Genomic DNA, 18,121 nt, shown 5'->3' with positions numbered 1-18,121 from the left:
GAAAACCTTTTGAAAGAAGAAATAATTACATGACATATATTTGGAGTTTTATCAGCAGAGAATAGCTGAGGTTGATCTCCACCCATTGAGATAAAACTTGCTATACAAAAAGGCAATGCTAATGAATTCTGCATGTGAGAAACAGTGCAGCTTTCATGTGGTCAGGCTGCTTCCTGGTTGCCATGGCAGCCTACAGGCCTACTTTCTCCGTGTACATCCGCCACATGTGGGCAGAGGCCTGCGGTGGGCTACAGCCCAGCCTGAGGCTTTGCAAGTGCTGCAGGATGCAGTCACTGCACCTCTGGGGAAGGGGAGAGAGGAGGTGGGTGGGGAGGCAGGGTGACAAGAGGAAAGGGTTGACAGTAAGGTAGGTAGGGGAACTCCTTTTGCATGAGCTGACAGCATTGGCGGGAGGATGGTCACTTAATAACACAGTAAGAAGTTTAACAACACCAGGTTAAAGTCCAACAGGTTTATTTGGTAGCAAAAGCCACACAAGCTTTCGAGCCACACAAGAGCCTCGAAAGCTTGTGTGGCTTTTGCTACCAAATAAACCTGTTGGACTTTAACCTGGTGTTGTTAAACTTCTTACTGTGTTTACCCCAGTCCAACGCCGGCATCTCCACATCATCACTTAATAACAGCCTGAGGTCTGGTGCTAAGAGTAGCCTTTTCTCTATGTTATTAATCCCTGCCTATGCCAAAAAGCGAAGGCTTCCTACAACGTTCAGGAAAAGAATGAAAGATGGGGAAAAAAAGTATGAGAAAATCTTGTGAAGGAAAGCCAATGTAGGCCAAAGTGCAGGGAGTTTGGCCGGGGGTGTGGGGAGGGGGTGTGAGATGAGTCAGGTTTAGACTAGTGTGGACGAGTGCAGAGCTTACTCTGCATTCTCTGTACCTCACTCAGTTTGTTCTGCTGATTATGTTCAATGTTTCTAACATCTGAAGGTATGAATTAACAGATTTAATACAAGGCTTTTTAAAAAAAAAATTGAACACCTATGTGAACGGATTGGAGTCTGGTGGATGCAGGTTGCTAATCCAGCCTCTCTCCTTTTTGCAGAAAGCTCAAGTAATTTCTGCGTGCACCCGGATTATTGTAACTGCTAATGCAATTACTGAGTGGTCGACTTAAATTGTCAGTAAATTTCAGACCCCCAAGCCACAAAGAGCCAAGGTAAAGGATGGAATTTTCCCGTCCTGGCCGCCACGGGAAAGGTAGCAGGCGGGACACGGACCATTGACCTCGGGCGGGATGTTCCCGCCTTGGGGTAAGCGCGGCTTGAAAATCCCGCCCAAAATGTCTGGCTTCCTTCTTATGTCGGTACATTGCTCTCTGTCTCTTCGTCTAAGTCATTAATATAGGTTGTAAATAGCTGAGGCCCCAGCACTGATCCTTGCGGCACTCCACTATCCACTGGAAAAGCCTCGTTTATGCCCACTCCCTGTTTTCTCTCCATTTTACCAATCCTCAAACCATGCTAATATATTACCCCCCAACTTAACTCACCCAGTAACCTTTAGTGCGGCACCTTATCAAATACCCTTTGGAAATCAAGCTATACTACAGGTAATCGCCATCCTAATTAGAAGTAGATTCAGCTCACACTTGAAGGAATTCAGTGAATTATTGTGCACTGCACAAGCTGGTAGCTTGGAAAAAGAACAGCCCAACGTCCAATTGACCATCCATAAACTTGTTAGCATTATTCCTGTTCCTGTCTAAATCTATGTGGGCATGCCGGCGTTGGACTGGGGTAGGCAAAGTAAGAAGTCTCACAACCACCAAGTGACTGATGAAGGGATAGCACTCTGAAAGCTCGTGCTACCAAATAAACCTGTTGGACTTTAACCTGGTGTTGTGAGACTTCTTACTGTATCTAAATCTATCCAGTTGAAATAATTGGGCCACAGTCAGAGTGCTGTGCAGAGAGGTAATTTTACACCAGTCCATGGGCTAAATGTCCTTCTGATGTAAAATGACTGAATCAAATCACCCTTAACTCTACGCTTTTCTAAAATATCGAGACTCAGCTTGCTGGGCCTAGTTGTTGGCAGCTAATGGAGGTTTTGCGAATCAATCTTGTGGCCATCCTCTGCATTCTTTCCAAAGCCTCAAGATCTCCCATCGTACAAGGTGGCCAGACCTGAACACTGTACTGAGTAAGAAGTCTCACAACACCAGGTTAAAATCCAACAGGTTTATTTGGTAGCAAAAGCCACGAACTTTCGGAGCGCATGCTGCCCCTTCGTCACCTGGTGGTGTGAGACTTCTTACTGTGTTTACCCCAGTCCAACGCCGGCATCTCCACATCACAGTACTGGGACCAGGCCTTACAACTTAAGGACTTTCTTAGCTAATTTCGCTATTCCTATTGTGGATAGAATGTTCCTACTGTGGGTAAAAGGCATTGAAGTGGCCGATCAGCCATGGGCGGCACGGTAGCACAGTGGTTAGCACTGCTGCTTCACAGCTCCAGGGACCTGGATTTGATTCCTGGCTTGGGTCACTGTCTGTGTGGAGTTTGCACATTCTCCTCATGTCTGCGTGGGTTTCCTCCGGGTGCTCCGGTTTCCTCCCACAGTCCAAAGATGTGCGGGTTAGGTTGATTGGCCATGCTAAAAAAATTGCCCCTTAGTGTCCTGGGATGCGTAGATTAGAGGGATTAGCGGGTAAAATATGTAGGGATATGGGGGTAGGGCCTGGGTGGGATTGTGGTCGGTGCAGACTCGATGGGCCGAATGGCCTCTTTCTCTACTGTAGGGTTTCTATGATCATATCGAATGGTGGAGCAGGCTCGATGGGCTGAATAGCCTGTTCCTGTTCCTATGTTCTAAGCTCGATTCCTGATGTCACTGTGCAGTGAGTTACCGATCTAAGATTTATGAGACATCGTGATGCTGTCTCACAGTGTCACACAAAGATAAACAGCCCACAAATGTCCCAGCTTTCACACAGCCTTTCTTTCTCGATATACTGCCCTAAGTCTGTGTAAGGAAATTCACTGGTGGGTTTAATGGGTTGTTGCGGGGTTGGGGTTTTTTTAATAACAATAATAATGTTATTTTATTTCAGGAACAAGTTCACAACAGCTGGATTGTAGTGTGACTTGCATTGGAAAATTCATACACAGACTAAGCAATTAGATTAAAATTGTAAAACCATGCAACAAACATGTAGGTTTTTAAAAACAAGACAAATTCAACAGTTAACAGTGAAGTTGTGGCACTGTGGTTAGCACTGCTGCCTCACACTTCCAGGGAGCTGGGTCCGATTCCAGCCTTGGATGACTGTGTAGAGTTTGCATGTTCTCCCCGTGTCTGCATGGGTTTCCTCCGGATGCTCCAGTTTCCTCCCACACTCCAAAGATGTGCAGATTAGGTAGATTGGCCATGATAAACTACCCCTTACTGTCCCAAAATGTGTGTGTTAGATGGATTAGCCAGGATAAATATGTGGGGTTATGGGGACAGGGCAGGAGGGAGAGGGCCCAGGTAAGATGCTCTGTCAGGAAGTCAGTGTAGACTTGATGGGCTGAATGGCCTCTTCTGCACTGTAGGGATTCTATGATGGTGGACACAATGTTAAAGGAAGGATAATATTGAATTAAAATGATATAATTGCAAATTAATACATCATTCTTACATTACTGACACTGATGTATATATAAATCTCATCATTTGAGTACTCCACTGAGGACACATACCATGTAAAGAATAGGCCTACATCAGTACTTTTATGCTGTTGCATTTGGACAGACTTCTGAGCTGCCTTGATTGCTCAGGTAGTGGTAGAGTTCCGAAATGGGGTGGACGGCATAAGGGATTTTCTGGACTTAGTACAAATATGAACTCCCCTTGTTTGTAGGATGGAGTCCCAGATAGGACAAATTGCACACACAGAATCATAGAATCCCTACAGTGCAGAAGGAGACCATTCGGCCAATGGAGTCTGCACCGACCAGACCCTATCCCCGTAACCCCACATATTTATCCCACTAATCCCCCTGACACTAAGGGGCAATTTAGCATGGCCAATCCACCTAACCCGCACATCTTTGGACTTTGGGAGGAAACCGGAGCACCCGGAGGAAACCCACGCAGACACGGGGAGAACGTGCAGACTCCACACAGTCACCCGAGGCCGGAATTGTACCTGGGTCGTTGGCGCATGTGAGGCAGCAGTGCTAACCATTGTGCCACTGAGTCAACCTTTTTTTTTCTAAAAGTTACCCTGGGTCTCTAGATTATTAATCCAGTGGCAATACCACTACTCCACCACCACTGTCTTCCCCCCTCCCCCCCACACACACACCCACCACCCCACTCCCAGGGCACCATTCCAATTTCAGTGCTGATGGTTTGCACAGGAGACACGTGTGGCCATGTGGCAAGGAAAGGATGATACCCACTGTCAGCTGACAATGCCTCAGGTAGAAGTGGGGTCACCTGGACAAACAGGTCTTCATCGTGGCCACACCTTTTCTGCCCAACTCAATTGCCATTAACATAAGACTTAATCGGGGCACAGAGCTGGCACAGGTGTTATTCAGAATTGGTTTCACTTATAAATATTTCACATTACATTGGTTTCACTTCGTGTGTGCATCATTGTTATTTGTTGACACGAGCTTAGAGCTAAATAGACTGGCATGCTTCATGGTTGGCACACATTGATGGTTACAGGGGAGTTAGGGACATTTCTCAACTATGGAAGAAACGATAGTGTGTTTTCGCATTCACTGTTTATCGAATGTTCAGTTTAGTCCAGTGTTGTGCTCACCTCTCTGTGGGACATGACTGAACTTGCAGGCTCAGCTGGCCCTCCGTTCTGTTCACTGTAGGGACTTTGTCCTGGATTACTATCAGTGGGGATAATTGAAATGAAGTAGGTGAACTCAAAGCCCAGTAAGGACGCTACAAGGCCACACACCCTGAGGTGGACACACATTTGTACAGTACGCCACCCTTTAGGCCCAACATTTTCTTACCTTGACTGGCCATTCCCAAGAGTCCTTCCTCCATCACACCCAGGGTGCCAGGCCCCTTACGTCACCCCTCCGTGCCCCTGATGCTACTCCATTCCTGGCCCCTTACCCACCACCACTGATGCACCCTTGCTGATCTCGAACCTCCATGCAAGCTGCCGTTTTCCAGCTCCCCATTCATGCGTCTCGGAGTTCCATAAAGAAAACTGCCGACCTCAGGCTTAACCTGGCTATCACGGTGACACAGTGGTGAACACTGCTGCCTCACGGCGCCAGGGACCCAGGTTCGATTCCCGGCTTGGGTCACTGTCTGTGTGGAGTCTGCACAATCCCCCCATGTCTGCGTGGGTTTCCTCCGGATGCTCCGGTTTCCTCCCACAGTCCGAAAGATGTGCTGGTTAGGTGGATTGGCCGTGCTAAATTCTCCCTCAGTGTACCCGAACAGGAGTGTGGCGACTGGGGGATTTTCACAGGAACTTCATTGCAGTGTTAATGTAAGCTTACTTGTGACACTAATAAATAAACTTGAAAACTTGGAATACAGCAGGTCCATAAAACCCTGGTGGTGGTGATCCCACGTGTTTGCTGCTCTTGTCCCTGTGGGTGGTAACAGTCGTGGGTTTGTAAGCCTACTTGTGACACTAATAAATAAACTTTAAACTACTGTGTCCGGATGTGTCTCCACTTTTTATAATGGATGCATTGGTGTTAATGTGATTTATTAACTGAAAGGGCAGTTACTCATATGTATATTATGCAATATATATATAATATATATGTTACTCTATCACATTACCCTTAAAGTGTTTCTAACGGTTTTTGATAAGTGAACTCCTGAGTGAGTGTGTGGAGTAAAGAGGACAATTAGCCAAACAATAGTAAGGTGGATGCAAAACAGAAAACAGAGAGTAGGGGGGTTAAAAGTAGTTGGCAGTAGATGGAAGTGGTGTTCCATAGGAATCAGTGTGGGGTCACTGATATTCTGATGGTCACATATGGGTGCCACGGTGGCACAGTGGTTAGCACTGCTGCTTCACAGCGCCAGGGACCTGGGTTCGATCCGCGCCTTGGATTACTGTCTGTCTGGAGTTTGCACATTCTCCCCGTGTCTGCGTGGGTTTCCTCCGGATGCTCCAGTTTCCTCCCACAATCCAAAGAGGTGCGGGGTTAGGTGGATTGGCCATGCTAAATTGCCCCGTAGTGTCAGTGGGACTAGCTAGGGTAAAATGCATGAGGTTATGGGAATAGGGCCTGGGTGGGATTGTGGTCGGTGCAGACTCGAAGGAGGCCATTCGGCCCATTTGCACTATCGGGATTCTATTCTATGATTCTATGTTCACCTACTTACATAAAAAATATGGGCTTGGGAATTGGAAGTGCAATTTCAAAATTTGCAGATTGGGGAATCAGTAATACTCAGCAAGATGGAGACTACTTGCGGGAATAGTAAAGTTACAAAATAAGGGGCAAATAAATTTCAAGTGTGAGGTTGGAGCATTTTGGCAGAAAGATTGAGGAGGCCACTTACTCCTCAGAAAATCTGAGTGTAAATGGAGCAAAGCGATCTGGGAGTAGGTATTCACATTAAAAGGAGCAATGTAATAAGGTTATTTTTTAAAAATTCATTCATGGGACATGAGTATCGCTGGCTGGCCAGCATTTACTGCCCAGCCCCAGAGAGTCAACCACATTGCTGTGGCTCTGGAATCACATGTAGGCCAGACCGGGTAAGGATGGCAGATTTCCTTCCCTAAAGGGGTATTAGTGAACCAGATGGGTTTTTCCGACAATGGTTTCATGGTCATCAGTAGATTCTTAATTCCAGGTTTTTATTTTAGCGAATTCAAATTCCACCATCTGTCGGGATGGTGGCGGGATTCGAACCCAGGTTCCCCAGATCATTAGTTGAGTTTCTGGATTGATAGCCTAGCGATAATACCACTAGGCCATCGCCTCCCCATAAAAACGCAAACAAAGTTTTGGAGTTCATTTCTAGAGGGATAGAATTAAAATTCAGGGAGTTATCTTAAACTTGTGTAGATCATTGGTCAGACCACTTTTAAAAAAAAAACTATATATAAATGATTCCAATATTTGGATTCAGAGAAACATTTCAAAGTTTGCCAATGATACTAAACTTGGAGGAGCAACAGACAGTGGGGATGGGTATGCTAGCAGAATGTACAGATGGAACTTAATATAGAGAATTGTGAGCTGATGCAGACGAGATAGGGAAAGACATTATAGATCTAATGGCAGCGTTCTGAAGAGAGTGTAAGAACTGCGAGACCTGGGGTGTATATGTGTAGACCTTTGAAGGTGGCAAGGCATATTGAGGTTAGCAAATAAGCATTGGGGATCTTGGGCTTCATAAATTGGATACAAAAGCAGGAAAGTTAAGCGAAACCTTTACAAAACTGTGGTTAGACCGCAACTAAAGCATTGTGGCCAGTTCTGGTCACTTCATTTCAAAAAGGATCCGAGGTTCCTTGACAGGGTGCAGCGGAGGTTTGCAAAAATGGTTCCAGGGATGAAGATTTTTAGCAACCAGGTTAGGTTGGGCAGGTTTAGATAAGGTAGACAAGGAAAGTACTATTTCTATGAGTTGATGGTGGAAGGTCAAGGGGAACTCGATTTAAGGTGATGGGCAAGAGATGCGGGGGGATGGGGTGGGGGGGGGGGGTGCAGGGGGAGAGAGGATTTGACCAAACTGACCTCCTTCTGTGCCAATAATGACTCTATGGCCCAGATCATCCGATCAGCAACGACTGGGAGTACACGCCAATAGCCATATTTAAAGCTGCCCCCTTACTTTGTTTAGAAACTTCCTGTTCTGGCTCCAACTTGGATCCAGTGATGAGTTCGGGCAGGCTGACAGATTTGGCAGGTCTAGTAGTTGAAGCAAAGTTACACCGTCATTTTTGTCATTAACTGAAGATCTTTAAGTCTGACTTCATTTGATTGACTTGCAGAGTTTTTAAATGTCCCTGTCTTTGTTTGGCTACTCCCCGTCTCCAACCCTGCACTCCCAACATTGTTCACTCCACCTCCCATGACACAGCTCACCCCCTCGACGCAGCTCACCTCCTAGCCTGCACCCATGACAATGCTCACCCTCCTGCAGCCCCAGTAATCACCGTGACAAAGTTCACCCCCTCCCTGATGTCAGAAGTGACAGATGAATGATGTCGGTGGAGTGGCGGCGGGGGGGGGGGTGAGGTGAGCAGTGTCGGGGTGGGGTGAGCATGGTCGGTGGGGGGGGTGAGCATGGTCGGGGAGGGGGGTGAGCATGGTCGGGGGGGGGGGTGAGCATGGTCGGGGGGGGGGGGTGAGCATGGTCGGGGGGGGGAAGCATGGTCGGGGGGGGGTGAGCATGGTCGGGGGGGGGTGAGCATGGTCGGGGGGGGGAAGCATGGTCGGGGGGGGGGGTGAGCATGGTCGGGGGGGGGTGAGCATGGTCGGGGGGGGGGGAGCATGGTCGGGGGGGGGGAAGCATGGTCGGGGGGGGGAAGCATGGTCGGGGTGGGGTGAGCAGTGAAGACTGAGGTCAATAAGGGAATATGAGGATTCAGTGAGAAAGTGGAGTTGATTTGAAGATCAGCGATGGTCTTACTCAATGTCTGGGCACCATCGAGAGGCTATAAGGCCTTGCGGTTTTTAAAATTTTTTCATGGGATGTGGACGTCACTGGCTGGGCCAGCATTTACTGCCCATTACTAATTACCCGTGAGAGGGCATTTTAAGAGTCTGCCACACTGCTGTTGATCTGGAGTCACATGCAGGCCAGACCGGGTAAGATTTCCTTCCCTAAAGGGCTTTAGTGAGCCAGATGGGTTTTCACAGCAATCAACAATGGCGATCATTAGATTTTTGTTAATTCCAGATTTTTATTCAATTCAAATTTCACCATCTGTTGTGGTGGGATTCGAACCTGGGTCCCCAAAGCATTACCTGGGTGTCTCTGGGATACTAGTCCAGCGACAATACCACTGCACCAATTCCGTTCTTATTTTTGATGATGGATCAGCTGTTAAGCTGCTGAAACAGGCTGACCACAGAATGTGAAACTTCATCGCACTGACCACCAACATCTACTATCTTTGGTTCTCTGCCCTTTTCACAAGTGTCTAGACTGAACCTCAATTAAACCAGGGCGATGTTCTGTCAAAGCACACAATGAAACTTTACTTTCCGACAGGAAAGGAGTACAAAGTGGGACCCCAGATCATTACGAGCATTGCTTTGCTTGTTATATATAAATGATTTGGACTGGGTTATGGGGGTATAACTTTGAATTTGCAGATGATACTAACCTTGTAGTTATTAAAAACAAAATTGTATACATTTGTGGGACATGGGTGTCGCTGGGTGCCCATCCCTAGTTGCCCGAGGGCAGTCGAAAATCAACCACATTGCTGTGGCTCTGGAGTCACATGTACACCAGACCAGATAAGGACAGCAGATTTCCTTCCCTAAGGGACATGAGTGAACCAGACAACCAACGATGTTTTTTTTTAATGGTTATCAGTAGATTCTTAATTCCAGATATTTTTTATTGAATTCTAATTTCACCATCGCCATGGCAAGATTGAAACCCAGATCTCCTGAACATTCGCTGAGTTTCTGGATTAATAGCCTAGTGATAATATCATGAGGCCATCGTGTCCCTGCCCTGCCGCATAGAGTGATGAAACGGGCAAATGAACAGCAGATTCCATTTGGTGGGGTTAAGTGTCAATTGAGACACCAATAGTTTGATGGGGGCTCAAGTTCAGAGGGTGCTGGAGTACACCTTCAAATATCTTTGAATGGCAGCATTCAATTTTATATGGCAGTTAAGAAAATGCCCTTGTCATAGGAACATAGAATACAAAAACAAGGGAATCATTCTAAACGTTTACAAATCACGATGGCACGCTGGCACAGTGGTTGGCACTGCTGCTTCACAGCGCCAGGGACCTGGGTCACTGTCTGTGTGGAGTCTGCACGTTCTGCGTGGGTTTCCTCCGGGTGCTCCGGTTTCCTCCCACAGTCCAAAGGTGTGCGGGTTAGGTGGATTGGCCGTGCTAAATTGCCCCTTAGTATCAGGGGGACTAGCTAGGGTAAATGCATGGGGATCGGGCCTGGGTCAGATTGTGGTTGGTGCAGACTCGATGGGCTGAATGGCCTCCTTCTGCACTGTAGGATTCTATGAAATCACTGGTTGGGCCCAGGTTGGTGTGCTGTGTACAGTTCTCTGCACTATACTTTAGGAAGAATATCAAGGGCTTGGAGAGAGAACAAAGGAGGTTTACAAGGATGATATTTGGGATGGGCAAAGATTGAAGAATCCGGGATTGCTTTCTCTAGAGCAGAGAAGGTTAAGGGAAGACCTAGTGGAGATGTTCGCAATGATGAGGGGTTTGGTCGGGCAAGGAGGGAGAAGCTGGTAAGTGGGTCGGTAACCAGACAACATTGACTTAAGATAATTGGCAAAAGAAGAAGAGGGATAATGAGGAGACACGTTTTCAACTCCAGGATTATGAAGGTGTGGAATGCACCAATCGAAGCAGATTCCATAGGAAATTTCAAAAAGCAATGGCACATGTACTTGAAGATGACTAATATGTTGGATAATGAGGGGAAAGCTGGAGTGTGGGACTGGATGGAACAGCTCTTGCAAAGATCCAACACAGGCACGATGGGCCAAATGGCCTCTTCCTGTGCTGTGAAATTCCATGAATCTATGATTCTGTCCCGAAAAATGACCAGAACATACATATAACCATGTCACTCGGGAACTATTTCACTACCAGGAAGGCCAATGTCCCATAAATGAGTAAGCAATGGCACTAAGGCGTATAGTTCCCTGGGCCAATAGTTAATGGCTTAATCACACTTTTAACGAGGTGCAGAAAACAACACTGAATTTTCTCCAAATAGCCAACATTAATTTGTTTTAATCAAAGCGTTGATAATGGCCAATGATTGGCACCATTTGCCTGACACGGACAACTGTCCGTGATCGACCTGGACAGAATCCGAGAATGGTACATCACAGAATGAGGCCTTTCAGCCTGTTGCACCTGTGCTAGCCCTCTGAGGGACAATTCACCTCGTGTCACTCGTCCGCCTTTTCCCCTGCAAGTCTTTTCTTTTCAGATAATGAGTCATTCCCTGTTGAAATGGCATTGAATCTGCCTCCACCACGCTCTCAGGCAGTGCATTCCAGACCTAATCACTTGCTGTATGATAAAGATTTTCCTCATGTCTGCGTAGCTTATTTTTAGGCTGTTCCTTCTGGTTTTCAATCTTCGCACCAATGGGAACAGCTTCTCTCTCTCTAACCTGTCCTGAACCCTCATGATTTTGAACACCTCTTTCAAATCTTCTCTCCGCCTCTTCTTCTCCCAAGGAGAACATCTTTCTATATATCAGAAGTTCCTCACCTCTGGAACCATTCTTGTGAATCTTTCCTGCATCTCCTTTCATGCCTTCACATTCTTCCTAAAATGTGGTGCCCAGAATTGGACACAGTGGACAGAGTTCTACGATGTTGAGACTTCAGGGGGTGGTTGGAGGCTCCGGTGATGCCTTTCCCACTGACCAGAATAGCAAGGTCCTGCACCAGATTTGGCACTTGGATCCACATTAATTATGCACAGGTGAGTTCCCCTCCTAGTTACCTGGCGGGCTGGCAGCTGATTCGTCTGCCCGCCATCAGCTGGCGGGTTCAAAGGTCCCGGCGCCATATTTAAATACCAGTCCAGCACACTCATATCGCACTCTCTTGCCCACCTGTCTTCATCAGACCATGCAGAATATCAGCAACCCAGAGGGAAAAGGTTCGCAGCCTCAAAAAGAAGTTTGTTCCTTGATTTAACCACCCTCCCCCCCGCCCAAAACCCATCACCTGAGAGGCCCCGTGCCCACTTGAACCCGTACACACTGCATCTGGACTCTTTGTGCACCCTCTTCCAGTAAAGATGTACTTCCCTTTGACCTCCCATATCTATGAGCTTTTCGTGCGTCCTTGTCAGGGCCCAACTTCCCTCCCCTCGGTCTTCCCTCTGCTTTCCATTGTTCATCCTCTTCATCCACCTCCTTTCAGCGCTGCCTACTGTTGTGAGCCCTCTCCCTCCCTCTCCCTCCCCTCCCCCTCCCCTCCCCTCCCCCCCTTACCCCCCCTCCCTCCCCCCTCCCCCCCCACCTCTCCCCTCCCTCCCCCCCTCACTCCCCCCACCTCTCCCCTCCCTCCCCCCCTCCCCCCCCCCCCCCCCCCCCCCCAACCCCCCTTCCCCTGCAGGGAAGTATCTTCGGTTTGGCACTTCAAGCTCAATTTCAGATAGTTTACAGCGCCTCCTGTTGCGAATAGCTGATTCCATAATTCGCGTGTTTTAGAGATGGAACGTTTTAATTTTAATTTTAGGAATATACCTTTTAGGTTGAGGATTAAGGTGTTAAATATAAGGTAAATGGAAAACCTGATTTAAAAAAAATCTAGTTAACAACACTGAAGGAACGTAAATCAAATAAACGTGGGTTAATTACATTTGAAAGATAACTTATTTTTGTCTTACAGGGTCAGGGTTGGTAATAAGAGAATTAGAACAAGGGTTGACCCATCTCTAAGCTTGTAATGGAGCCAACAGGTCTGCCCTTGTCTCAATAAATTATTTAAATTATTTATGTAGTTCCCATATGAAAAGAAACTAGATGAAGTTTGTAAATTTAGGGGTCTCTTGGTAACCCTAATCCTAATGCAGGACAATTGTACCCATTAGATACAATTAGGAGGTCATTCAGCTACATGAGTCTGTTCTGTCAGTTAATTAGACCATGCAGTACTGAACGAGTGCCGCACTGTCAGAGGGTCAGTGCTGAGGGAGTGCTGCTCTGTCAGAGGGTCAGTACTGAGGGAGCGCTGCTCTGTCAGAGGTCAGTAGTGAGGGAGTGCGGCACTGTCAGAGAGTCAGTACTGAGGGAGTGCTGCACTGTCAGAGGTCAGTAGTGAGGGAGTGCGGCACTGTCAGAGAGTCAGTAGTGAGGGAGTGCGGCACTGTCAGAGAGTCAGTAGTGAGGGAGTGCGGCACTGTCAGAGGGTCAGTAGTGAGGGAGTGCGGCACTGTCAGAGAGTCAGTACTGAGGGAGTGCTGCACTGTAAGAGGTCAGTACTGAGGGAGTGCGGCACTGTCAGAGAGTCAGTACTGAGGGAGTGCGGCACTGTCAGAGAGTCAGTAGTGAGGGAGTGCGGCACTGTCAGAGGGTCAGTAGTGAGGGAGTGCGGCACTGTCAGAGAGTCAGTACTGAGGGAGTGCCGCACTGTCAGAGTCAGTACTGAGGGAGTGCTGCACTGTCAGAGGGTGAGTACTGAGGGAGTGCCGCACTGTCAGAGAGTCAGTACTGAGGGAGTGCCGCACTATCAGAGGGTCAGTCCTGAGGGAGCTCCACAATGCCAGAGGGGCATTACAGAAGGAGTGCTGCATTGTCAGAGGGTCAGTACTGAGGGAGTGCCACAATGCCAGAGGGTCAGTACTGAGGGAGTGCCACAATGCCAGAGGGTCAGTACTGAGGGAGTGCCCCACTTTTCATGTGGGTCACAGAATCAAAGAGTTGTGTTGGGGGTAAAACGTAATTAGTTTTCATTTCTGTTCTGGAACATCCCAAAGTATATCACATTGCCATAGAAATGGGCTGTGTGTGGTTAGCAGATTCTTTTGTTTAATTTATGTGAATAGCAGTTGCAGTTTTGACCTTGAGTAGGAAATAATTCACTGAGTCAAGGGAGCAAAAGGAGATAAATGTTAGTCTGGCCTGCCCCTTAAGCAAAGAAAATATTAAAAGTACATGCAGGTTAGGCGGATTGGCCATGCTAAATCACCCCTTAATGTTAGGGGGATTGGCAGGGTAAATATGTAGGGTTACGGGAATAGGGCCTGGGTGAGATTGCTGTCAGTGCAGGCTTTATGAGTCGAATGGCCTCCTTCTGCACTGTAGGGGCTTTATGATTCTATGATAATTCATCACATGGAATGCAGACTCAAGTTCTTGGAGACGTGAATTTGTGTGAAGGGAAACAAAGCTGGGAGATGAGTCTCACTTGGAAGTTAAGGAAAGAAATCTGCATTGCTTCTCTGCAGTGAAAGGTGGTTAGCCTTGTAGCTGAAAGTCAGTTTGGAACAGACAGAGAGAAAGCATCAGTGTGATAATCTCACCGAGGCCAGTCCTCCTGTACAGCACTGCTTTGTTAGAACAAAGGAAAGGCCGTGTCCGCAGCTTTCAATAAATCTAAGCCTGTGCCCTGGACCTGCATAACCCTGGTCCAGGCTGTGAGTGTAGGTTTTAATCTACCGCCCATTTGTTCCTCGTTGGGCGAACTCCCGCTCATTCAATAGGGAAACTCCTATTCCACAAAGCCCATGGGAAGATCCATTAATGCCGCCCCCGTGTCCTTTATGGCCACTATAACACTCAGCTAGGAGCTGTGAATCAACTGTGGGACCAGCAGCTGTACTGAAGCTGTGGAAAGAGACTGAGAGAAACAGTCTGCGTCTGTCAAAAGTCAGGCCAAAGAGCTGACGAGTCTCCAGCCATGCAGTCTTTCAGGAAAGTTGGAGGATCACTTAACCAAAAGCTAATGGAAGGATCCCCACTAAAGATTGTACCTTGAAAGAGTAGATAGAACATTGGGGGGGGGAAATCGAAGTGAATTCTGGAGGGCTGTGGCATACCTTGGATTGGTAGCTGAAGAAGTGAATGAACCTTCAAGACTTTGTAAGATAAGGGAACCCTTGGTGGGGGAAATAAAAGTAAAACCGGATTCATAGCATATGTAGTTATAAACTATAGAGGAGCTTGCTTTCTTTAATTTTTTGTTTAAAAACATGAAATCTTGTAGTTGTTATTTAATTGCTGGGTGTTTGAATTTCTCTTTACATGTTAATAGTCTGTATGGAGATTGTTAACATTCTGGAAACACCAGCTTAGTGAATCAAGATATATTGAAGATTTCCCCCAGGATGATTGCTCAGCGGTAATGCTGGTGGGCTGGTAATTATGAGGCACAGATGAATGCTTTGGAGAAATGGGTTCAAATTCCACCAGGGCAGCTGGGGAAGTTAAATAATGCTCATCACCAGATCACACCTTGGACTGACTCCCTAATCTTCTGGCACTTTCTCCTCCTTTGAGCATCTCACCTTTTCCCACCTCTTCATCATCTCTCTTTCACAATTATCGTTCTGTATCATCCTTCCAGCAGTGATAAAAATTTTATCACCGATTCCTTCACTGCTTTCCCCTCTCAGCCGCTATACTGAACGACTTATCATCCTTGGTGATTTCAACCTCCATCTCAGCTCATCATCTTCTCTCTTCTCTGAGTTCACTGCCCTCTTATTCTCCCTCAATCTCTCCCTCAATCTCTCCCTCAATCTCTCCCTCAATCTAAAGTCCCCAACCCATATTCACAACCATCCCCTTGACCTTGACATCTCGTGTGGTCTTGCTACTTCTTATAGTTTCAATCGTAGACACGGTCATCTCTGACTACTTCCTTGTATCACTCACCGGCCACATCCCTCTGCTGTTCCCCAACTTTACCTTCTTCTATATCTGCCCCTGGAAAACGCTATCCCTGACTGACTTACAGCCTGCACTTTCAAAATCCCAGCTGTCTGACTTTTGCCCTCTTTTTGTCACAACATTTCAGGAGCTACTGATTTACTCTCAAAAGTACCTCCACTTTTGATGTCTTAATAAAATCATGACTTCCCCTCACCCTGGCCATTCTGCCTGTAATGGTCCTCATCTCTTAGAAATCCTACAGCACAGAAAGAGGCCATTCAGCCCATCGAGTCTGCACCGACCACAATCCCACCCAGGCCCTACCCCCAAATATTTACCCATTAATCCCTCTAACCTATGCATCCCAGGACACTAAGGGCAATTTTAGCATGGCCAATCAACCTAACCCGCACATCTTTGGACTGTGGGAGGAAACCGGAGCACCCGGAGGAAACCCACGCAGACACGAGGAGAATGTGCAAACTCCACACAGACAGTGACCCAAGCCGGGAATTGAACCCAGGTCCCTGGAGCTGTGAAGCAGCAGTGCTAACCACTGTGCTACCGTGCCGCCCTAACTTAGCTCCTTAATTCCACTCACTTAATTCCAAGGGACACAGATGTAAAAGGATATGTTGAACAACTGGCTTAGCCAATCACCAAAAGATCTGGCTGAATCACTTAAAACACCACCAGGTCTTATTCACATCTGCTATAACGGCAGCTGGTAGAATTTAAATTCAATTATTAAATCTGGAGTATAAAACTAGTCTCAGTAATGGTGACCGTGAAATTATCATCTGGTTCACTATTTTTTTAGAAGGACATCTGCCATCCTTACTTGTTCTGGTTCACATGTGACTCCAGACCCACAGCAATGTGATTAACTCTTGATTACCCTCTAAAATAGCCTAACAAACCACTCAGTTATATGAAGCTGTTATAGAAATAAGTACTGTGGGTGTACCTACACCACATGGACTGTAGTGGTTCAAGATGACGGCTCATCACCACCTTTCCAAGGACTATTCGGGATGGGCGATGAATGCTGACCTTGCCTGTGATACTCACATTCCAATAATTATTGATTTTTAAAAGGCTAAATCAAGCAAGATGGTCAATGAGGAAGACTCTTGACTAGATCTCAGATTGAGGGGGGAGTGGCGATAAGAAGGGGTCTCAATGGGGTTGATGGGAGGAAGGGAGAAGGAGGGATTTTTCTAACAGCTCTTGGTTAGGTTGTGACAGAGTGTGAGGTCTGATCCGGTCAGAATTAGTCAAGTATCTGTTGGAAGAGTTTGTGGAGTGAATTAATCCATGGACATGATGAAGAAACTCTCCTCACAAACCAATCAATGTCAGCATTAAGACATCCTCCACTAAAATGGGGGTGCGATGTAAAGGTGACGTTCACCCACAAATCGTCAGTTTCCTGCCACGTGGGTTAGAATAAAATTATTGTTTGCATCTCATCAACAGATCACTAAATCTATTTTTAATCTTCAATGATCTGTCCATCTGAAATTGCTTTGAAATAAAATACAACAGCATTCCTCATTTGACACAAGATGAAGCTCTGTCTCCATCAGAACAAACTACATCTTGTTTCTTTTTCCATTAGATGATGACTTCTCAGTTATTCAACAAGAGATCGTCATGGTGAAATCCTGTACGCATCAAAATATAGTCGCTTATTACGGAAGCTACATCAGGTAAGAGCAGATTAAGAATCGCATAAAGGAATTGGGACCCAGCAACAGAATCTATGTAGAATAATGGCAGCGATTGAAGAGTTTAAGACCTCCTCACCCGTGAATTCTAAGCCCGGGCAACTGTGCAACGACAATTTGCATTTCTATAGCACCTTTAAGAGGAATAAGCTATCTCAAGATGCTTCACAGTAACATTATCCGACAAAAGTTTTACAGTGAGCCATACAGGGGATAGCAGACTCCCCACTTGCCTGGATGAGTGCAACTCCAACAACACTGAAGAAGTTTGACACCATCCAAGACAAAGCAGCCCTGCTTAATCGATGCCCTATCCACCACCTTAAACATTCACTCCTTCCACCACTCATGCACAATAGATAGTGGACAGGCTGTGGGGAGTCAGGAGGTGAGTTCCTCACTGCAGAGTTCCCAGCCTCTGACCTTCTTGTAGCCACAGTATTTATATGGCTGATCCAGTTCGGTTTCTAGACGATGGTAAACCCCAGGATGTTGATACCATCACCTATCATTTTCAAGCACGCCTGCATTGCCTTTCTGTTCCCCTTCCCATCCTCGTGTTAACAGACAATCTCAGGGAGGGACTCTGTAAAAAAATGTGAACAATTGCTCTAAAGAGTCTGTAGTAGACATTTCCCATCAGGGAACACCAGACAACTTGCCGGGGGTAACTTTGACTGTTGACCTTTTATCTGTATACAATTATGTTTGACCTCTGCAGTCTGATGGAAGTCTATTTTATCTTTCATTAGGTCCAACAAGTTATGGATTTGTATGGAATTCTGCGGAGGAGGATCACTGCAGGACATTTACCATGGTAATTCCAGCTTCATCATTTCAAAAATTCAGTTCTCTCCA

At 46.6% G+C, this 18,121-nt stretch overlaps 1 protein-coding gene across 2 annotated transcripts in view; it reads left to right on the top strand.

The window, feature by feature from the left end:
- Positions 1-18,121, top strand: part of LOC144511379 (mitogen-activated protein kinase kinase kinase kinase 5-like) — a 143,027-nt gene that overhangs the window by 44,471 nt on the left and 80,435 nt on the right. For both annotated transcript variants that reach the window (XM_078241679.1, XM_078241680.1), the window contains exons 3-4: positions 17,155-17,245; positions 18,016-18,080. In XM_078241679.1, coding sequence (XP_078097805.1) covers positions 17,155-17,245; positions 18,016-18,080 — 156 coding nt within the window. The remainder of the gene's footprint in view (positions 1-17,154; positions 17,246-18,015; positions 18,081-18,121) is intronic.

Source organism: Mustelus asterias, chromosome 24 (assembly GCF_964213995.1).
Source record: "Mustelus asterias chromosome 24, sMusAst1.hap1.1, whole genome shotgun sequence".
In the NCBI taxonomy this organism is placed as follows: Eukaryota; Metazoa; Chordata; class Chondrichthyes; order Carcharhiniformes; family Triakidae; genus Mustelus; species Mustelus asterias.
Note: the sequence above shows the minus strand (reverse complement) of the source record. Positions and strands in the feature narration are given on the sequence as shown.